The 23,906-nt window shown below is 45.3% G+C and overlaps 2 protein-coding genes across 2 annotated transcripts in view; one reads left to right on the top strand and one right to left on the bottom strand.

Moving 5' to 3' along the window:
* The window catches only part of LOC141056823 (uncharacterized), a 91,351-nt gene that overhangs the window by 29,234 nt on the left and 38,211 nt on the right, over positions 1-23,906 (bottom strand). The window lies entirely within an intron of this gene.
* LOC141056798 (zinc finger protein 316-like) overlaps positions 1-23,906 on the top strand; it is a 58,168-nt gene that overhangs the window by 6,785 nt on the left and 27,477 nt on the right. The window contains exons 2-5 of the mRNA XM_073553283.1: positions 12,327-12,496; positions 12,579-12,702; positions 12,786-12,883; positions 13,082-13,172. Of these exons, the coding sequence (XP_073409384.1) occupies positions 12,327-12,496; positions 12,579-12,702; positions 12,786-12,883; positions 13,082-13,172 (483 nt within the window). The remainder of the gene's footprint in view (positions 1-12,326; positions 12,497-12,578; positions 12,703-12,785; positions 12,884-13,081; positions 13,173-23,906) is intronic.

The following is a 23,906-nucleotide window of genomic DNA, read 5'->3' as shown; positions in this document are numbered from 1 at the left end:
CCGAGCAGAGCCGTGTGTGTACGAGGTGTACGGAGCGGAGCGTGTGTGTACGAGGTGTACGGAGCGGAGCGTGTGTGTACGAGGTATACGGAGCGGAGCCGTGTGTGTACGAGGTGTACGGAGCGGGGCCGTGTGTGTACGAGGTGTACGGAGCGGAGCCGTGTGTGTGCGAGGTGTACGGAGCGGAGCCGTGTGTGTACGAGGAGTACGGAGCGGAGCCGTGTGTGTACGAGGTGTACGGAGCGGAGCCGTGTGTGTACGAGGTGTACGGAGCGGAGCCGTGTGTGTACGAGGTGTACGGAGCGGAGCCGTGTGTGTACGAGGTGTACGGAGCGGAGCCGTGTGTGTACGAGGTGTATGGAGCGGAGCTGTGTGTGTACGAGGTGTACGGAGCGGAGCGTGTGTGTACGAGATGTACCGAGCAGAGCCGTTTGTCTACGTGGTGTACGGAGCGGAGCGTGTGTGTACGAGGTGTACGGAGCGGAGCGTGTGTGTACGAGGTATACGGAGCGGAGCCGTGTGTGTGTACGAGGTGTACGGAGCGGAGCCGTGTGTGTACGAGGTGTACGGAGCGGAGCCGTGTGTGTACGAGGAGTACGGAGCGGAGCCGTGTGTGTACGAGGTGTACGGAGCGGAGCCGTGTGTGTACGAGGTGTACGGAGCGGAGCCTTGTGTGTACGAGGTGTACGGAGCGGAGCATGTGTGTACGAGGTGTACGGAGCGGAGCGTGTGTGTACGAGGTATACGGAGCGGAGCCGTGTGTGTACGAGGTGTACGGAGCGGAGCCGTGTGTGTACGAGGTGTATGGAGAGGAGCCGTGTGTGTACGAGGTGTACGGTGCGAAGCCGCGTGTGTACGAGGTGTACGGAGTGGAGCCGTGTGTGTACGAGATGTACCGAGCAGAGCCGTGTGTGTACGAGGTGTACGGAGCGGAGCGTGTGTGTACGAGGTGTACGGAGCGGAGCGTGTGTGTACGAGGTGTACGGAGCGGAGCCGTGTGTGTACGAGGTGTACGGAGCGGAGCCGTGTGTGTACGAGGTGTACGGAGCGGAGCCGTGTGTGTACGAGGTGTACGGAGCGGAGCCGTGTGTGTACGAGGTGTACGGAGCGGAGCCGTGTGTGTACGAGGTGTACGGAGCGGAGCCGTGTGTGTACGAGGTGTACGGAGCGGAGCCGTGTGTGTACGAGGTGTACGGAGCGGAGCCGTGTGTGTACGAGGTGTACGGAGCGGAGCCGTGTGTGTATGAGGTGTAAGGAGCGGAGCTGTGTGTGTATGAGGTGTAAGGAGCGGAGCCGTGTGTGTACGAGGTGTACGGAGCGGAGCCGTGTGTGTATGAGGTGTAAGGAGCGGAGCCGTGTGTGTACGAGGTGTACGAAGCGGAGCCGTGTGTGTACGAGGTGTACGGAGCAGAGCTGTGTGTGTACGAGGTGTACGGTGCGAAGCCGCGTGTGCACGAGGTGTACGGATCGAATCCGCCTGTGTACGAGGTGTACGGAGTGGAGCCGTGTGTGTACGAGGTGTACGGAGCAGAGCCGTGTGTGTATGAGGTGTACGGAGCGGAGTCGTGTGTGTACGAGGTGTACGGAGCAGAGCTGTGTGTGTACGAGGTGTACGGAGCGGAGCCGCGTTTGTGTGGACCCCTCTGTGTACTCCCAGCTTCGGTCGCAGACGCCTCTGTGTATGCTGTATAAACCCATATACCCCCAGCTCCAGTCGCAGACCCCGCGTCTCACACTGTATACACCTGTATACCCCCAGCTTCAGTCTCAGACCCCTATGTGCAGGCTGTATACACCCGTATACCCCCAGCTTCGGTCACAGACCCCTCTGTGTACGCTGTATACCCCCAGCTTCGGTCGCAGACGCCTCGGTGTACGCTGTATACACCCGAAAACCCCCAGCTTCAGTCTCAGACCTCTCAGTGTATGCTGTATACACCTGTATTCCCCCAGCTTAGATTGCAGACCCCTCAGTGTGCTCTTTATACATCCGTATACCCCCAGCTTCGGTCACAGACACCTCTGTGTACGCTGTATACACCTGTATACCCCCAGCTTCGCTCACAGACCCCGCGTCTCTCACACTGTATACACCCGTATACCCCCAGCTTCAGTCTCAGACCCCTGTGTGTATGCTGTATACACCTGTATACCCACAGCTTCGGTCCCAGACCCCTCTGTGTACTCTGTATACACCCGTATGCCACAAACTTCAGTCGCAGACCACTCTGTGTACACTGTATACACCCGTATACCCCCAGCTTCGGTCACAGACCCCTGTGTTCACTGTATACACCTGTATATCCCCAGCTTTGGTCGCAGACCCGTGTGTACACTGTATACACCCGTATACCCCCAGGTTCGGTTGCAGACCCCTGTGTATGCTGTATACACCTGTATACCCCCAGCTTTAGTCACAGACCCCCCTGTGTGCGCTGTATACACCCGTATACCCCCAACTTCAGTCGCAGACCCCTCTGTGTACGCTGTATGCACCCGTATATCCCCAGCTTCGGTCGCAGACCCCTGTGTACGCTGTATACACCCGTATACCCCCAGCTTCAGTCGCAAACCCCTGTGTATGCTGTATACACCCGTATACCCCCAGCTTTGGTCGCAGACCCCTGTGTACGCTGTATACACCCGTATACCCCCAGCTTCAGTCGCAAACCCCTGTGTATGCTGTATACACCCGTATAACCCCAGCTTTGGTCGCAGACCCCTGTGTACGCTGTATACACCCGTATACCCCCAGCTTCAGTCGCAAACCCCTGTGTATGCTGTATACACCCGTATATCCCCAGCTTCGGTAACAGACCTCTGTGTACTCTGTATACACCCGTATACCCCCAGCTTTGGTCGCAGACCCCTGTGTACTCTGTATACACCCGTATACCCCCAGCTTCAGTCGCAAACCCCTGTGTATGCTGTATACACCTGTATAACCCCAGCTTTGGTCGCAGACCTCTGTGTACTCTGTATACACCCGTATACCCCCAGCTTCAGTCGCAAACCCCTGTGTATGCTGTATACACCCGTATAACCCCAGCTTCGGTCACAGACCCCTCTGTGTATGCTGTATACACCCGTATACCCCCAGCTTCGGTCACAGACCACGCGTCTCTCACACTGTAGAACTGACGCCGGACACACACGGTAAAACTGCGGTCGTCGGTCTCTCATCTCTCGCACTTATACTGATAACATAAGATGGAGTCAGACGAACCTTCCTACAGAACATGAGAACAAAGTCATTACTACAGGACTGTGTGAGAAAGGGATTTATTCTACAAGAAACACTGGGGCCACAAATGAGAATAACATAATGTCGTTCATCTTCTCTTTCACCATAGATATTGACAGTGAGGGCGACTTCCACTTTGCCGCAATGTGGATTTTAGTGGCCATACATAAGTAGTTTACTAGCTTCTGAAAGCTTTCTGGAAGCCGGGAAGGCCTGGTTCCCAGTAATAGGTTCCAGATCAACCGATCCACCATACATCTGTGCTATCAGACACTTCACCTTCTCCCAAAGCCCAGAAACCACCGTACAAGACCACCAAATATGTCTCATGTCACCAGATATTCCACAGCCCCTAAAACAGTCTCCCGAGATTTTAGGAAAAATGCTGTGAATTTTTTCCGGTACATAATAGACTCTGTGCAATAGTTTTAAGGAGGTCTCAACAAGGGAAGTCTGGTGACTACCTCATGATATGGTGTCACAGCTACGATACCATTCATCAATTGACTGTTCAAACCCCAGATCCTCCCCCCACTGTAACATATACTTCAATTTTTTATCATTTTGTGGAGAATTTATAGCATAGTAGATCAATGAGATCGTTCCCCTGCCCAAAGGGTCATTTAGACATTTTTTTTCAAAACTCGCTGCCCTGAGAGTAGTACCGCTCGGGAGGATCTGCTTTGCAAAGTGGAAGATCTGGTTCAGTCGCATTACCTCCCTAACTGGAGGTTCAAATATTTGAACAAATTCCTGTCTGTCAAGTAAGATATTAAATGGGGACACAAATGTTGAAGTATATGAATACCTTTCAGCTTCCACCAAGAAAACATTTGTGGCTCAAGACCTGGTGGGAACATGGGGTTTTGTAATATAGCTGTCAGGGGAGAAGGGCTTGATTGTAAGTTATATTTAAACCGGACTTTCCTCCAAAGAAGCAACGAGTGGACTGTAAAAGGAGCCACATTCATTAACCCCCGTGGAAGTCGGTCTGTGGTCCACATTAGGCCTGATAAAGAGAATGGTTTGGAGAGAAATGATTCCAGAATAACCCATCTCGGACTATTGGGATATGAACACGCACTTATTAATGGAGCAATCTGTGCCGACTTGTAATAAAGTGTAAAATTAGGGAGGGATAAACCCCCTTCTTTTCTGTGACGGAACATAAGTTTTTGCACAATTCTGGGTTGTTTTCCTAGCCAAAGAAACTTAGACATCGTAGAGTGTAAATGAGTGAACGTTCTGGCTGGTACCATAATTGGGAGGGACCTAAATAGATATAAGAAGCGAGGCAGTGACACCATTTTTAATGCCTGTATTCTGCCGAGCCAGGATAACTTTGAGGAAGCCCATCTATCCAGGTCCCTCTGGAAGTTTTGGATCAGTGGAGTGTAATTCCACCGAAACAGAGGTGACCTGTTGGCTGTTAAGTTGATACCCAGATATGTTAGATAATGTTCTTTGTGTATAAACCCAAAATGGGAGGCTATATTAGTTTGCTCTGTCTTAGGAAAATTTACAAATAATGCTTCGGATTTATCAATGTTAATCTTTAACCCTGAGATCTTCGTGAAGGAGGGAAAACAAGTGAGGGAGTGTAGTGTGGGGACTTATTAATGTTAGCAGGAGATCATCCGCAAAGAGACTGACTTTATATTGGTCTCCCATATTCTCAGGGCCCAGGATATTCTGATCTCTCCTTATTGCTTCCACAATGGGTTCCATTGCAAGTGCAAAAAGATCCGGAGATAGAGGACAGCCCTGCCTGGTACCCTCTGAATATTAATTGGAGGGGGATGTGGTGACGGGAGTTTTACATAAGCGATAGGGCTATCATATAACAATTGGAGGCACTTTATAAGTTTAGGGGAGAATCCGACTTCCGATAGAACCGTAAAGAGATACGTCCAGGACGCAGAATCGAAAGCCCTCTCCATATCTAATGCAAGCAGGAGAAGTCGCTTTCGCTGTAGGTTAGTTGTATAAATAATATTTAACGCTCTCCTAATATTATCTGGGGCCTGTCGCGCTGGTATAAAACCAACCTGATCCCGATGGATGAGGTGAGGGAGGATTTTATTGATCCTGTTAGTCACAATGGATGTAAAGATTTTGAAGTCAATGTATAAGAGGGATACTGGTCTATAATTTGTTGTGAGATGATCTCTCTTAGGATTAGGGATTACGGTTACATGCGCCACGTAGAACTCAGGGGGCAGCTGCGAGCCATTTAGTAGTGAATTACAGAGGTTTTTATATGTGGTGTCAGCACATCGCTGCATTTTTTATAATATATTGCTGTAAGACCATCCGGCCCCGGGGCCTTTCCTCTTTTAGTTTTTTGAGTGTTGAAGCTATTTCCTCCTCAGAGATGTGTAAATGGAGTTGTTGTGCCGCGGACTCAGTCAGGTTAGGTAGATGTAGTGTGTGAAGGAATGACTCCAGTAGTGAGGGGGGGGTGATTGTGGGGGCGAATACAAACTCTGGGAGTATTCATTATAAGTGCTATACATGACATCGGGGTGGGCTGAGATCTGACCCTTAGGGTCTTTTATAGAGGAGATTATATTCAGTGAGTTATGATTGAGTCACCGTAGGAGGCAAAAACAGAAATGCTCGCTAAGTCCAGAAAAACCAGAGAGGTTGGCAGCTATCGGATTGCAGACCCCTGATCCTATCACAACAACTAACAGTAGCCGTGGGGGGTTCCTACGATGCCCTAGACCCCTCAATCACAGCCGGAGAATTAAATAGGCCTAAAGAAAGAAAGGGGAAATCTAAACTGCCCCAGAGCAGACCCCAAAGCAATAGGCAGCCCCCAACATATAATGACGGTGAAGCAAGATGAAAACACTAACACAGACAGAAAGATAGACTGAGCAAAGACGGGGCCCAAGCTAACTAGATAGGAAAGGACAGGAAGGCTGCTGTCTGCAATCCGTGAAAAACCCTATGAAAATAAGAGCCAACAGACTGACAGTGAAAAAGGCCCTGAAGACGCTAGGCTTCAAAAAAGCTATGTCAGTACTCAGGAATATTCTGAAGACAGAGCAATCGGCAAAAGGAGATTCAGCTCACCCCAGCATTGAATGACAGAATCCAGAAAAGCAAGGAAAACAAAAACAAAACACAAATGCTAACAGGCAAAGCAGAAAACTTAGCTTTAGAGGAGCAGGAAACAGACTGGTGTCCTAGAAGTCCACAGAGAAATCACCCGCAGGGCAGAAGGGCGTCGGCAGCCTTATATTCAGTCTGTGACTCCACTCAGCCAGTCATCCTCATTAGGCTCAGGTGCCTGATAATCAGGCTCATTACCTTCCTTTACCAGAATAGGGAGTTCACCAGACCTCAGTGACGAAGGGGAAAATGAACTCACAACACAGTGACTCCCTCATTCTGAGCTTACGAGCGGCATCTTATTAGGCTTATTGGCATGGTGATAAAACGCGGCTTTACTCCAAGTTAGCGCCTCTCCGTTCTGGTGGTGAGAATGGCGTCTAATTGTCATTTCATGTCTTGTATTTGTGTAGATAAGTATAGGGGTGAAGAGCGCTGATTGGCCAATTCTAACTTCTGCAGTTTCTCCTCCAGTCTGGGCTGTAATTCAGACCTTTCTTCTTCCTGTCGGCCGATAACTTAATCACAGAACCGGGAATAGATTTTCTGTGCGCGAGTCACATTGCTCCAAGTGAGGCCTCCTCCGCTGTGTGAGTTTAGGGGAAATTTGTTATATCTTCTCTTATAGCGGTTACATTAGAGATTTGGGCATTTTAGCTCCTGGTGTGGAGTCGATAGCACAATCATATGCCGCCATATAGTAGACGGCCGGTAACTGGTGAGAATTCCCTCATGTGTGGGGTCTATTTCCCTCCAGAGAAATCACACGTTACATTCCACACATAACACTGTGTAGAGAAGGCGGCGCGGGGTAATTGTGCCAGTAGTGAGGGGCGAATAATGGCGGGAATGTCACTGACTGAGGAGAAGGCTCCATGGTGGTCTGCACTCCGGAGATCATGTGACCCCTGACTCCTCCCCTCCTGTGACCTCATCACAGGTCCTGTGCGCACAGAGCAGCCATATATGTGGAGTGCGACTCTGCAGGTTAGTGATGGGCAGTCCAGCTCTTCTGGCTCCTTTCCCCACTTTTATCCCTCCTGTCCCTTCACTATAAAGCCTGGGCCTCATTATACAGCTGTACAGGGGTCTAGTGAAGGCTTTTTAGCCCTTTCCTCAGACTGTAGCTCCTGGGCACAGGCCCTCACTCCTGTCTCTTCACTATAAAGCCTGGGCCTCATTATACAGCTGTACAGGGGTCTAGTGAAGGCTTTTTAGCCCTTTCCTCAGACTGTAGCTCCTGGACACAGGCCCTCACTCCTGTCCCTTCACTATAAAGCCTGGGCCTCATTATACAGCTGTACAGGGGTCTAGTGAAGGCTTTTTACCCCTTTCCTCAGACTGTAGCTCCTGGGCACAGGCCCTCACTCCTGTCTCTTCACTATAAAGCCTGGGCCTCATTATACAGCTGTACAGAAGTCTAGTGAAGGCTTTTTAGCCCTTTCCTCAGTCTGTAGCTCCTGGGAACAGGCCCTCACTCCTGTCCCTTCACTATAAAGCCTGGGCCTCATTATACAGCTGTACAGGGGTCTAGTGAAGGCTTTTTAGCCCTTTCCTCAGTCTGTAGCTCCTGGGCACATGCCCTCACTCCTGTCCCTTCACTATAAAGCCTGAGCCTCATTATACAGCTGTACAGGGGTCTAGTGAAGGCTTTTTAGCCCTTTCCTCAGACTGTAGCTCCTGGGCACAGGCCCTCACTCCTGTCCCTTCACTGTAAAGCCTGGGCCTCATTATACAGCTGTACAGGGGTCTAGTGAAGGCTTTTTAGCCCTTTCCTCAGACTGTAGCTCCTGGGCACAGGCCCTCACTCCTGTCCCTTCACTATAAAGCCTGGGCCTCATTATACAGCTGTACAGGGGTCTAGTGAAGGCTTTTTAGCCCTTTCCTCAGACTGTAGCTCCTGGGCACAGGCCCTCACTCCTGTCCCTTCACTATAAAGCCTGGCCTCATTATACAGCTGTACAGGGGTCTAGTGAAGGCTTTTTAGCCCTTTCCTCAGACTGTAGCTCCTGGGCACCATGTGATTTCACCATAACCCAAACAAGCTAATTAAGGTGTGAAATCTTGATCAAAATCATCTCAGTACACAAATCTCTAAAGGTGCCCAAAGTTTGCATCGCCCCTTTTTCCTTTTTGCAATTATGAAATTGTAAAAAAGTCTATATATATATTTTTTATTATTATTATTGCCTAAAATACAAAGGCCATGTGTCATCTTAGAGGTTCGGCCTTTTAGAGATCATTTCATCTTCACGTTACTACTGTTCACAATAACAGTCATTTTGACCAGGGGCGCCCACACTTTTACATGCCGCTGTCAATGCTTCATCCCGCTGGTGCTCAATATTTAATAGGGTCTTACTATCAAACTTAATGAAAATTTCGGTGAATTTCTTTGAGCTGTTATTACTAGAGATGAGCGAATATTGTCGGAGAAGTTGTTATTGGCTAATATCGCTTACCGAATAGCTGCATCGGGACCCCGGATCCCTGGAGCGCTCCCGATAATCAGCTGCATGTGTCGCCCTCCATGCAGGTGCTGTGACTATCACACAGCGCGACACACGCAGCTGATTATCGGGAGCGCTCCAGCACACTGAGTCCTGCACACACTGAGGCCCCTGATCATGTGACCCCTGACTCCTCCCCTCCTGTGACCTCATCACAGGTCCTGTGTGCACAGAGCAGTCATATATGTGGCGGACACTCCTGGATCTTCTGCTTTCTGGGCCGGTTCCTCCTGTGAGTCCTATTAACCCTTTCGCTCCCTGTATTCTCCTTTCTGACAGGACAATATCTGAATTCGGATAGTGTGACAGGAATTTAAGCAATGTGGAAGGAAAAAATGACAATTTTATTTTTTTTTCCTCACAAAAATGTGACTTTACCCCAAAATTAGCAGCGTAACAAATCCTTATTTTCCCCACTGTAGTTTGTAGACTCCATATACAGATCCCTTAAGTGTGAAAAGAGCTGAATTCCCCACTTAAGTTATTGCATTTTGGAAATTGCCCCCACTGGGAATTTATCTCCAGGTAAAGGCACAATTGTGTCTCCATGGGGGTTGTGCTCACAGCCCAACATCGTGTGGCCTCCAAAGAAATGCCACCCCGCACCATTACTGACCACTGCCAAACCGGTCATGCTGAAGGATGTTGCAGGCAGCAGATCGCTCTCCACGGCGTCTCCAGACTCTGTCACGTCTGTCACATGTGCTCAGTGTGAACCTGCTTCCATCTGTGAAGAGCACAGGGCGCCAGTGGTGAATTTGCCAATCCTGGTGTTCTGTGGCAAATGCCAAGCGTCCTGTACGGTGTTGGGCTGTGAGCACAACCCCATCTGTGGACGTCGGGCCCTCAGACCATCCTCATGGAGTCAGTTTCTAACCGTTTGTGCAGACACATGAACATTTGTGGCCTGCTGAAGATCATTTTGCAGGGCTCTGGCAGTGCTCCTCCTGTTCCTCCTTGCACAAAGGGGGAGGTAGTGGCCCTGCTGCTGGGTTGTTTCCCTCCTACGGCCCCCTCCACATCTCCTGGTGTACTGGCCTGTCTCCTGGTAGCACCACCAGCCTCTGGACACTACACTGTCAGACACAGTAAACCTTCTTGCCACAGCTCGCATTGATGTGCCATCCTGGATGAGCTGCACTACCTGAGCCACTTGTGTGGGTTGTAGAGTCCGTCTCATGCTACCACAAGTGTGAAAGCACAACCAACATTAAAAAGTAACCAAAACATCAGCCAGAAAGCATTGGTACTGAGATGTGGTGTGTGGTCCCCACCTGCAGAACCACTCCTTTATTGAGGGTGTCTTGATAATTGCCAATAATTTCCGTCTGTTGTCTATTCCATTTGCACAACAGCATGTGAAATTGATTATCAATCAGTGTTGCTTCCTAAGTGGACAGTTTGATTTCACAGAAGTTTGATTTACTTGGAGTTATATTCTGTTGTTTAAGTGTTCCCTTTATTTTTTTGAACAGTGTATATAGATAGAGAGATTTTTTTTTCCTTACGTTAGAGGGTCCAATTCCAGCTATTGCTGTGTGATCTGTGATTTCTATCTACTCCACTGTGTACAGGATAATAGAGTATAATAAAGTAGTTATGGACGTGACGTAACTAACATTGTGCAGTGACTCTGCTTTCCATATAGTGATGGATATTTCTTGTTGCTGAAACTGTGATATTTTCCCCCTTTAAACCTTTTTTAAACCCCTCTGATCAGTGCGATCATACAACATACAAGCCTCTGATGGCTCCGGTGATGCCCTGTACTACTGTAGTGCCGTGTATCATCACTGCCTGTCAGTGTAATACTAACGGCCCCATACACATGAGATCAGAGTTGGCTGAACGGTCATTTGGCAGACGGCGATCTCTCCCGACTCCCCCATACACACAAATATTCCAGCTTTCCTGTGGTCTGTATGAGAGAGTCGCCTCCAGACTCCTCTAGAGGAGGATTATCTACAGGAAGAACAAACGGATTATCCTCTGAAATTCAGGATGTCAGATCCTTCTCTGCCCTGACATCATCTGTCGGGAGGCCCCCAAATACATTATATGGTCGGCCAATCCCCCCGAAATCAGAGCTTTCATGGAACTTTAGTCTACTGTGTATGGGGGCGTTATAAGGTAACTTATTGGACGTTGCCTCTGGCCCGGCCTAATAGACCTTCATACATTGCAGCCCAGACCCCATTATTAGGCATGTAAGTATCGGAGTAACTAGGCCGCCCCATACTATCGAGTACTTGGAGGCGGGGGGCATTCAGCCAAACTCTGTCACACCTTCTTAGATGCCATGTTTGCTTTTCACAGCAGCAAGTGGTTAAACTGTCTGGGTTTTTGTTGCAGCCTCATCTGTGCCGTCCCTGCGGTGTACATCTATGTTCTGGGGCTCAAAAAGATTAATTTATTTTTAATAAATGTTTAACATGTTAAAAATTATAAAATGTGTCTTCTGCTTTTTTGTTATTTTTTTCTTCTTACAAGAATTGTTGGAGCCAATTTTCTTTAGAAACATTTTAATATCGGCTTTTTCTGGAGTTTTTCTTGTAATATAGGAAAGCCTAAGGCCAGAAATAATCCCCATAAATCACTGTACATGGAGACTTTGGGATCAGATCATTTCTGTCCGTTGTGTTTGTGGAAACAAAAAATCTTTTCTAAAAGCCTCAAACTTCTGTGTGTGACTCAGAGCTGAGATCTAACGTGAGAGAAGATTCCAGTGCGGGGAAGACGGGAAACCTTCATATAGACGGCCGGTGGGGAAGGAGGCAGTGACCGACTCTGGCCAAATCTGTCTCTAGAGCCGCAGTAGAAGATGAAGATGTCGTCCTCATCATGAAGGAGTTATTTCTCATGTCGCGTGTAATGAATATCTCCTGCAGTATTGCTAATGCCGATTCCAGTGTCGGTAATGAGACGAGAATTAGCGTTATGGAAGATGAGTCTATGAGGAACATGTTCAGCTGCCGACTCCGAGGAGGAAACTGCTTGTTGTCTGTGGCCTAAATATATAGGTTTTATTAGTAGATGTCAGGGGAGAAAACTAAACCCTGTAAGATAATAAATCTCCTCATATGTTTCCCGTATTATCTCCAGTAATTATATTATTACACAGGATTCTTATGATGTTACATCGGCTCATCTTCTTCTCATTCAGGTCTCTACAATATCGGATCCTCTCAGTGAAGATCTTCTACATAAGAACATTTTCCTGATTTACCCATCAAGGATGGATATGGACAGAGACAAGATGGCGGAGAGGATATTACACCTCATCCTAGAGATCCTCTTCCGTCTCACTGGAGAGGTGAGAGATTCTGATGACGTCACATTACATCATTCTTATCTATGGGAATAACAGATGGACAGAACTGGAGAGGTGAGGACTCTGGAAATGTCTGTAGTGAGATTTATTAATGTGTCTCTCTATAACCAGGATTACACAGTGGTGAAGAAGACCTCTAGTGATCACTGTCAGGACCCTGTGTCTGAGGGATGGGGAAGACCCCTGAGCCCAATCACGGGGCCTCCACCTCACCCCCTGATCCATGAGGACATCAATGACCAGAAGATCCTAGGACTCATCTACAAGATGATTGAGCTGCTGACTGGAGAGGTGACACTGCTGGGAATGCTGGGACATTATACAGTAACATTATGAAGGGATCGGGGGATGACGGTATCATTGTATGTGTCAGGTTCCTATAAGGTGTCAGGATGTCGCTGTCTATTTCTCCATGGAGGAGTGGGAGTATTTAGAAGGACACAGAGATCTGTACAAGGACGTCATAATGGAGGTTCCCCAGCCCCTCACATCACCAGGTAATAGACAGGACTAAATACACACGGCCTATAATTATCTGTATGTAGAGAATGAATTCAGTCCCTGTATGTGTTTCCTCAAGATCTATCCAGTAAGAGGACAACACCAGAGAGATGTCCCCGTCCTCTTCTTCCACAGGACTGTAACCAAGAAGATCCCAGTGCTCCTCAGGATCATCAGGTAGATGGAGAGAAGGTGTCAGGAGATCTCCCCTATGATGTGTAGACGGCTGTGAAGGTCTTGTGCTCAGTCTTGTTTTATCCACCAGTATTATATGTTTTATACTTGTGTAATGAGAACGGTGGAGATGGCAGGATTAGAGCTGATCATAGATGGAACTTCTCCATCTATCGTTGACTTTTACAATATTTGTTTCAGGGTGAAGATCTGACCCATATTAATACTACAGAGACATATGTGAGAGATGATGAGTGGTGTAAAGAGGAGATTCCCACATATGACTACCCAGGTGAGTAGTGACCACTGAATGCAGAGAAGTCACAGATTCCTCTCAGTCACCAGCTGTGGCTGCTTTATCGGTGGTGTAGTCCGGCCGCATTACCATGATCACCATTTTGCCTCTAGACCACAACATTCTCCTCCACCCAAAACTGTTCAAATGACTTTGGGCATTGCAAGCCCTTTTCTATAGAACTTACAACCTGGAGGATCCACCTACCCCCTGGGATTAATAACAAGATTCCCATGTAAAATGCTAAAATGCCTATGGATGATACCAAAACAATTTGTTCACCCTAGGCACAAGCCACATCAGCTCCTATAAACATGGAAACACCGGAGAAAAAAGGGAGCAAAACGACGACTGCAAAAATATTAATAATTTTTATTAACTATCGTACAAAGAAGTGCACAAAATCATGATGAGGTGCCAATATAAAGCAGATGAACACATACCCGACCATCCCCCCGTCCATCCAAGATGGAAATAATGTCCTCATATATGTATTTTAGACATCATGCCCAAGTGGAAGCCCAAAATATAATACCGCCCTACAAAAATCAATGGCCATATGGCCCAGATTACTTCAAGTAAATCCCCTGAGCAAAGCTCAAAAAGTAAGGAGGAGAGACATATAATGTCCTTAGGGTGCAATGAATCTGGACATAAACAAGGGCGACCACCAGTGAAAGACAGAAATAAATGTCAGATCAAAATCTTACCAGAGGATGCAGGAGGAAGAGGGGAAGCGTCTGGCAGTGACCCCTGACGCACGTTTCGTGGCGCAGAAAGGCCGCTTTATCAAGGAGATAGTAACCATATCTCCACAGGACCTTCATATACCCTGTGACCACAGTCACGTGACCGAGATCAACCAATCATCGTGGCCTCATCGGCGCATGCGCTCTGAGGTCGGAAAGCACCGCTGCACAGAACAGGCGTCATGCTGAACACAGGACACAAGTCAAAAGACCAAGGCGCCCATGTACAACACATAAAGATGCCCATCTGTCAGCAGCACAATTACCACCGCAGAGAGATGCTCACAGCCGCCCATAATTGTATCCCATATATAGGGTAAATGGAAATCCCAAAAATCCATACCGGGAAGATGAATGATTTTTAAAGGGGTCATGGCCATACAAAAGAATCATCACATACATACATGGATATGCATCACATATAGCCCAGGCGATAAAGAGTCTCATATATTAAATACATCAAATGCATAAAACGGATATATGGTCATGACATATACAACTATAAAGGCCACTAGATCCGATTCACATGTTTGATATAATATGCTCATAATTATATCCCATACATGGGAAGAACCGTAAGGTCCATGCACACAATAATCCTAATCGGGTCATGACCGTAAAAAAAGTCATCACATATATATAAATGTACATCGTATATGACATAAACAGTGAAAAAATCTCACATACTAAGTACATAAAATACATAGAATACAATATATGGTCATGATTCCCACAACTGTAGAGACTGCTGGATGCGGTTCACATAGATATGGTACAGGGTGAGGGTCCAAGGAGACATATGGTGTCCTCAAGGTCACTAAATATAAATTATTGACATACAAGAAAAGATTAGTGAAAATAAAGAGTAAAAATTAAAAACAATATAAAAACAACACACTGCCAGAAAAAAGGAGGGAGTGTGATATAGACCTGTGGAGGAAAAAGGACAGGAGGAATTCTCATTACCTATATATTATATGCCTATAAATATACCCAGATATCCATATGCAATATACTATAAAGAGAATAATGCAAATCATCCCATTGGGAATCCATTAACAAAAAAGAAAATAATATCCGGGACCAATTGATGCATAATTGTTAAATCCCCAAAGACTATAGGAATGGGGCCAAGCTCAAAACTTCATTGAGTCCATTAGGGGTCATGGTGTCCAGTTGAATGAACCACCTGAGTTCCGTCTGTGATAAAAAATGTTTGCTGTCACCACCCCTAATCCCCATATGAAGCGCATCAATCCCTCTAGTTCTCTTCTCATCAGATGGGACAAGGGAACTCCAGATTAGACAGAGAATTTCCTGTGGAACTTCAAACGTGATTTACTATGCCACGTGCCCTTGTCCCAAAATATATGTGGGTCTGACAATAAGAGAACTCAGGATTCGAGTGCGCGAGCATGTGCGGGACATTGGCGCGGCCAAGACAGTGTCCGATATTGGGGATCTGAAAACCATTCCCCAACACTATAGATCATGTCATAATAGCGATGCGACCTTATTGAAGATTAGAGGGATTGATGCGCTTCATATGGTTTATGTGGCTTCATACTCTAATTACACCAGAGAGGTTTCACCACTAGTTACTCATTTATTACTGATGGAGACTGTGGAGTTTGATCATTTCAGTAGTTCCTAATCAGGCCCCATTATTAATATCTGACGTGTGTCACTTTATGTGGTGGTAAGTTTTGAATTCTTCACAAAGGATAATAGGAAACAAATGGATCTTAGAAATTGTTTTCCAGCTTCGCACTGTACCCTATATACACTACTGTCTGGCGGTGTTCAGAAGGGAAGGAGCGCCATTTAGCTATTTGAATGCAGATCTAGCTGAATAGTTTGCAGACACAATGTATTGGGAGCACTGTTCGTGGTCACCTGGCAGCTCAAAAGATGTCCACCATGAACATGCTTGGCTCTATCTTCTTTGCTTTCCCAAGGATTGCCTTGCTCATCGCCCTATAACACCCTCACATGGAATCTGGACTTACACTGGGACCCCTAGGCTTGGACCATGGTGTTACCTGCTACTCTGTGGTGTTAGATGGCAAGAAGAATAGTCAGGTAGCCGGGTCAGAACCAGAAGGAAAGAATCAGTAGACACAAGAGTAGTCAGTAAACGGGCCACGGTCACAGCAGGAAACAAATACACAAGCCACAAGCTGAGCACAGAGGACTGAACCAGAGGAGAACAGCGCTGTATCTGGCAGATTCCGGCCATGTGCTTTGCGCTTTAGTAGGGTGTGGTACTTTCCAATTGGCTGAAGTAGGGAGCAGATTACTCCAGCTGGACAGCAGGAACAGATCCCAGATGAGATTGGACACACCATATGCAGAAGCCCTAATATAACTAAATGACAGAAAACCAGAATAGTAGAAATCCCCATAAAGTGATTCCATTTTATAAATTAATTCACTGAGGGTTATAATCCTTAGGAGGAGTGAATATTTTGACTCCACAGCCACTTTCTGGGAATTAACACACAGTGGATGTTGGAGAGTGAAAATTACACATTTGCCATTTTATTACCCAGCACATAGTGCCCAGATTGTGCTCCAGGAGACACCGCAAATTAAGTGGGTTCTTCTCACTATAATATTGCTAAATACAGGGATCCTAAATGTAGTTTGCGCACACTGCAAGACTCCGAAGTGAGAGCGGATTTTGCTGGATTGGTTTATGGAAACCTTGTTGCTTTTCAGCAGCCTTTGAGCCACTAATAGTGTGGGAACCTCTGTTTTTCCATTGACAGATGATGGACCTGAGTGGGGAATTTTTTTTGTGAGATGAGAATTGGTATTATTTTCGCCTACATAACATTGATTGGTTTCTTTTTATTTGATATTTGGGAGGCAGAATGAACAAACACTTGAACACCGCACACTACTGGCTCATCCAACAAGGTTTTCTATTAGACTGTGAACTGTCATTGTCTTGGATAAATAATTAAAGATTTTTACATAAACTGTCCATAAAAATGGCAAGCTAAGTAGAAATGTTCAAAAATATAAAACTCAAGGATATTTTATTTAAAAAAGTTTTTTTATCTTAGCAGATGACTGTACCAGGAGATCAGAGGGACAGCTGACATCTTCAGTTTTTAAATCTGATGATCTTGAGATCTTACAAGACACAACTGAAGTGATTGCTGTTTCTCCAGATATATCATCTATTCACAGCAAAGATCTGTCATCTGATCTTATGAAACAGGTCCCATCTTCTGATTCATTACTGACTACCAAGGAAAATCAAAGTCACAAAAGAGGCATTAAAAAACAAACTGCTCCTAAAGCAAAGAAGTCATTTTCATGTTCAGAATGTGGGAAATATTTTGCATGGAAATCACATTTTGTTACTCACCAGAGAATTCACACAGGGGAGAAGCCTTTTTCCTGTTCAGAATGTGGGAGATATTTTGCACAGAAATCACATTTTGTTATCCACCAGAGAACTCACACAGGGGAGAAGCCTTTTTCCTGTTCAGAATGTGGGAAATATTTTGCACAGAAATCACATTTTGTTACTCACCATAGAACTCACACAGGGGAGAAGCCTTTTTCCTGTTCAGAATGTGGGAAATGTTTTAACCAGAAAATACATTTTGTTATCCACCAGAGAACTCACACAGGGGAGATGCCCTTTTCCTTTTCCTGTTCAGAATGTGGGAAATGTTTTGAACATAAATCAAATTTTGTTATCCACCAGAGAACTCACACAGGGGAGAAGCCTTTTTCCTGTTTAGAATGTGGGAAATGTTTTAGCACTAAATCCGATTGTGTTAATCATCAGAGAATCCACACAGGGGAGAAGCCTTTTTCCTGTTCAGAATGTGGGAAATGTTTTAACACTAAATCAGATTTTGTTAAGCACCAGAGAATCCACACAGGGGAGAAGCCTTTTTCATGTGTAGACAGTGGGAAATGTTTTAGACAGAAATCACATTTTCTTACCCACAAGAGAACTCACACAGGGGAGAAGCCTTTCTCATGTTCAGAATGTGGGAAATGTTTTGCACATAAATCACGTTTTGTTAGCCACCAAAGAACTCACACAGGGGAGAAGCCTTTTTCCTGTTCAGAATGTGGGAAATGTTTTAACACTAAATCAGAATGTGTTAAGCACCAGAGAATCCACACAGGAGAGAAGCCTTTTTTATGTTCATAATGTTATAATGTTGGAATAGTTTTAACCAAAATTGAATCTTCTTAAATGGGTTATCTCTTGTCATTCCACATGTTTGCTGACAAAAGGATAAAACTAAACTTTATTAATTCCAAATGTAAAACTATACCCATAATTCACCCCCTGAAGGTTAGTCAGAAAGTGACTAATAGAAAAAACATATACCCCACATCTCAGTATATAGGGTGAGGTGACATATACACACTCACTCTCATTTCTAGGGGTTTCATCGTCCTCACCAAAGGCAACTCATTAAGAGACTATTTAATATTGACCTATATTCAAGAGAGACTAAATGAGAAAAAAAAACCTAAAATCATGTATCATGTTATCCGAAACAGAAAACTAGCCACATATTCGCAGATCCCAAACACCAAATTATATACTTCGGAAGTTTATAAGCCCGTCCCGTGTCAAGAATAGATAGTATGAATTTGAATTTACCAAACGGTTGCAATGAAATAAAGAGTGAAAAATTTAAAGGGGTCTGAATACTTTCCATACCCGCTGTATCAGTAAAAATAACTCCTCTTTATTAGGTAAAGTGTAAAAGAATTGCACCATTTTCCGATACCCGTTGTGTCTCCATTTTTCATGATCTCGGGTTGGGTGAAGGCTTTTTTTTGTGTACCGAGCTGATGTTATTAACCCCTTTCTGCCATCCGACGTACTATCCCGTCCACGGTATCCGGGCACGTGGTGAGCGCCGCTGATCGCGGCCAAGTGTCAGCTAATTATCAAAGCTGACACCCGGCACAATGTGTCGGGCGGTCACGGACCGCCCCCGACACGTTAACCCCTTGCACACAGCGATCAAACACGATCGCGGTGTACTGGGGGTTAAAGGGAAGCATCGGCAGGGAGGGGGCTCCCTCCGTGCTTCCCTGAGCCCCCCACGGCAGCGCAATGTGCAGCGCTGCTGCGGGGGACTCCCTTCCTCCAGGCCCCCGAATCCAAGATGGCGACGGGGGCCTTCGGGGGCCTGCGGAAGCTGGCTTCCTCAGTGCCTGCAAAGCGCAGGCATGAGGAAGCCTTCTGCACTGCCTGTGTCAGATCGCTGATCTGTCACAGTGATCTGTGATGTGACAGATCAGCGATCTGTCACAGGACAGTGATGTCCCACCTGGGACTATTTAATAAAGTAAAAAAAAAAATAAAAAAAAGTGTAAAAATAATTTTAAAAAAAATCGCCAAATAAATTAGAAAAAAAAAAAAAATATTCCCCCAATAAATCCATTTTTTGGAAATAAAAAAAAAACAATAAAAGTACACATATTAGGTATCGCCGCGTCCGTAACGACCCGCCCTATAAAACTGTCCCATTAGTTAACCCCTTTAGCGAACCCCTTAAAAAATAAAAATAAAAAACGAAGCAAAAAATAATGATTTATTATCATACCGCCAAACAAAAAGTGTAATAACGCGCGATCAAAAAGACGCATATAAATATCCATGGTACCGCTGAAAACGTCATCTTGTCCCGCAAAAAACGAGCCACCACACAGCATCATCAGCGAAAAAATAAAAAAGTTAAAGCGATGCAAAAATAATTATTTTTTATATAAAATAGTTTTCATTGCATAAAACCGACAAAAACATAAAAAAACTACCTAAATGAGGTATCGCTGTAACCGTACTGACCCGAAGAATAAAACCGCTTTATCAATTTTACCGCACGCGGAACGGTGTAAACGCACCCCCCCAAAAGAAATTCATGAAACGCTGGTTTTTGTTCATTCTGCGTCCCAAAAATCGGAATAAAAAGCGATCAAAAAATTTCACGTGCCCGAAAATGGTACCAATAAAAACGTCAACTCGTCCCGCAAAAAATAAGACCTCACATGACTCGGTGGGTCAAAATACGGAAAAATTATAGCTCTCAATATGTGGTGATGCAAAAACTATTTTTACAATAAAAAGCGTCTTTTAGCGTGCGACAGCCGCCAAACATAAAAACCGCCATAAATAGTAAATCAAACCCCCCGTTATCACCCCCTTAGTTAGGGAAAAATAATAAAATAAAAAAAATGTATTTATTTCCATTTTTCCATTAGGGTTAGGGCTAGGGTTAGGGCTAGGGGTGTGTTGGGGTAGGGTTAGGGCTAGGGTTAGGGTAGGGTTAGGGCTAGGGTTAGGGTTAGGGCTAGGGTTAGAGCTAGGGTTAGGGTTAGGGGCGTGTTGGGGTTAGGGTTGGAGTTATAATTGGGGGTTTCCACTGTTTGGGCACATCAGGGGCTCTCCAAATGCAACATGGCGTCTGATCTCAATTCCAGCCAATTCTGAGTTGAAAAAGTCAAATGGTGCTCCTTCCCTTCCAAGCTCTGCCATGCGCCCAAACAGTGTTTTACCCCCACATGTAGGGTATCAGCCTACTCAGGACAAATTGCAAAACAATTTTTGGGGTCCAATTTCTCCTGTTACCCTTAGGAAAATAAAAAATTGGGGGCAAAAATATCATTTTTGTGGAAAAAAATGATTTTTTTATTTTCACGTCCGAGTGTTATAAACTTCTGTGAAGCACTTGGGGGTTCAAAGTGCTCACCACACATCTAGATAAGTTCCGTGGGGGGTCTAGTGTCCAAAATGGGGTCACTTGTGGGGAGTTTCAATAGTTTAGGTACATCAGGGGCTCTCCAAGCGCACATGACACCCGCAGACCATTCCATCAAAGTCTGCATTCCAAAACGTCACTGCTTCCCTTCCGAGCCCCGACGTGTGTCCATACAGTAGTTTTCTCCCACATATGGGGTGTCAGCGTACTCAGGACAAATTGAACAACAACTTTTGGGGTCCAATTTCTCCTGTTACCCTTGGGAAAATGAAAAAATTGGGGACTAATTGATCATGTTTCTGGAAAAAATACGATTTTTTTATTTTCATGCCCGGGCATTATAAACTTCTGTGAAGCCCTTGGGGGTTCAAAGCGCTCACCACACATCTAGATAAGTCCCTTAGGGGGTCTCGTTTCCAAAATGGGGTCACTTGTGGGGGTTTCCACTGTTTAGGTACATTAGGGGCTCTCCAAAGGCAACATGACACCCGCAGACCATTCCATCAAAGTCTGCATTCCAAAACGTCACTACTTCCCTTCCGAGCCCTGACGTGTGTCCATATAGTAGTTTTATCCCACATATGGGGTGTCAGCGTACTCAGGACAAATTGGACAACAACTTTTGGGGTTCAATTTCTCCTGTTACCCTTGGGAAAAAAAAAAATTGGGGACTAATTGATCATGTTTGTGGAAAAAATACGATTTTTTTATTTTCATGCCCTGGCATTATAAACTTCTGTGAAGCCCTTGGGGGTTCAAAGTGCTCACCTTACATCTAGATACGTTCCTTAGTGGGTCTAGTTTTCAAAATGGGGTCATTTGTGGGGGGTTTCCACTGTTTAGGTACATTAGGGGCTCTCCAAAGGCAACATGACACCCGCAGACCATTCCATCTAAGTCTGCATTCCAAAACGTCACTACTTCCCTTCCGAGCCCCGACGTGTGCCCATACAGTAGTTTTCTCCCACATATGGGGTATCAGCATACTCAGGACAAATTGGACAACAAATTTTGGGGTCCAATTTCTCCTGGTACCCTTGGGCAAATAAAAAAAATGGTGACTAAAAGATCATGTTTGTGGAAAAAATACGAATTTTTTATTTTCACGCCCGGGCGTTGTAAACTTCTGTGAAGCACTGGGGGGTTCAAAGTGCTCACCACACATCTAGATAAGTTCCTTGGGGGGTCTAGTATACAAAATGGTGTCATTTGTGGGGGGTTTCCACTGTTTAGGTACATTAGGGGCTCTCCAAAGGCAACATGACACCCGCAGACCATTCCATCAAAGTCTGCATTCCAAAACGTCACTACTTCCCTTCCGAGCCCCGACGTGTGCCCATACAGTAGTTTTCTCCCACATATGGGGTATCAGCATACTCAGGACAAATTGGACAACAACTTTTGGGGTCCAATTTCTCCTGGTACCCTTGGGAAAATAAAAAATGGTGACTAAAAGATCATGTTTGTGGAAAAAATACGAATTTTTTATTTTCACGCCCGGGTGTTGTAAACTTCTGTGAAGCACTGGGGGGGTCAAAGTGCTCACCACACATCTAGATAAGTTCCTTAGGGGGTCTAGTTTCCAAAATGGTGTCATTTGTGGGGGGTTTCCACTGTTTTGGTACATCAGGGGTTTTCCAAACGCGACATCGTGTCCGATCTCAATTCCAGCCAAAAACGTCAAATGGCGCTGCTTCCCTTCCGAGCTCTGCCATGCGCCCAAATAGTGGTTTACCCCCACATGTGGGGTATCAGCGTACTCAGGACAAATTGCACAATAACTTTTAGGGTCCTGTTACCCTTGGAAAAATAAGAATTGAGGGTGAAAAGATCATTTTTGTGGAAAAAATATGATTTTTTAATTGTATGGCTTTATGTTATAAACTTCTGTGAAGCCCATGGGGGTTCAAAGTTCTCACCACACATCTAGATAAGTTCCTTAGGGGGTCTGGTTTCCAAAATGGTGTCATTTGTGGGGGGTTTCCACTGTTTTGGTACATCAGGGGTTTTCCAAACGCGACATCGTGTCCGATCTCTATTCCAGCCAAAAACGTCAAATGGCGCTGCTTCCCTTCCGAGCTCTGCCATGCGCCCAAATAGTGGTTTACCCCCACATGTGGGGTATCAGCGTACTCAGGACAAATTGAACAATAACTTTTAGGGTCCTGTTACCCTTGGGAAAATAAAAATTGGGGTGAAAAGATCATTTTTGTTGAAAAAATATGATTTTTTAATTGTACCGCTGTACGTTATAAACTTCTGTAAAGCCCTTGTGGGTTCAACGTTCTCACCACATATCTAGATAAGTTCCTTGGGGGGTCTAGTTTCCAAAATGGGGTCACTTGTAGGGGGTTTCCACTGTTTAGGTACATCAGGGACTCTCCAAACGTGACATGGTGTCCAATCTGAATTCCAGCCAATTTTGCATTGAAAAAGTCAAACGGCGCTCCTTCCATTCTGAGCTCTGCCATGCGCCGAAACAGTCGTTCTCCCCCACATATCAGGTATCTGCGTACTCAGGACAAATTGCACAATAACTTTTGCAGTTCAATTTCTCCTGTTACCCTTGGTAAAATAAAAAAAAATTGAACCTGAAGTATTTTTTTTATGAAAAAAAGTTAGATGTTCATTTTTTTTTAAATATTCAAAAAAATTCCTGTGACGCACCTAAAGGGTTAATAAACTTCTTGAATGTGGTTTTGAGCACCTTAAGGGGTGCAGTTTTTAGAATGGTGTCACTTTTGGGTATTTTCTATCATATAGACCCCTCAAAGTGGCTTCAAATGTGATGTGGTCCGTAAAAATAAAATGGTGTTGTAAAAATGAGAAATCGCTGGTCAACTTTTAACCCTTATAACTTCCTAACAAAAAAAAATTTTGGTTCCAAAATTGTGCTGATGTAAAGTAAACATGTGGGATATGTTAGTTATCAAGTTTTTTGTGTGCCGTATCTCTGTGATTTAAGGGCATAAAAATTCAAAGTTGGAAAATTGTGAAATTTTCAAAATTTTCGCCAAATTTCCGTTTTTCTCACAAATAAACGCAAGTTATTTGAATGAAATTTTACCACTAACATGAAATACAATATGTCACGAGAAAACAATGTCAGAATCACCGGGATCCATGGAAGTGTTCCAGAGTTATGACCTCATAAAGGTACAGTGGTCAGAATTGTAAAAATTAGCCCGGTCATGAACGTGCAAACCACCCTTGGGGGTGAAGGGGTTAAT

The sequence above is a fragment of the Dendrobates tinctorius genome, unplaced genomic scaffold, assembly GCF_039654945.1.
Source record: "Dendrobates tinctorius isolate UK_male_01 unplaced genomic scaffold, ASM3965494v1 ptg000200l, whole genome shotgun sequence".
Taxonomy (NCBI): Eukaryota; Metazoa; Chordata; class Amphibia; order Anura; family Dendrobatidae; genus Dendrobates; species Dendrobates tinctorius.
Note: the sequence above shows the minus strand (reverse complement) of the source record. Positions and strands in the feature narration are given on the sequence as shown.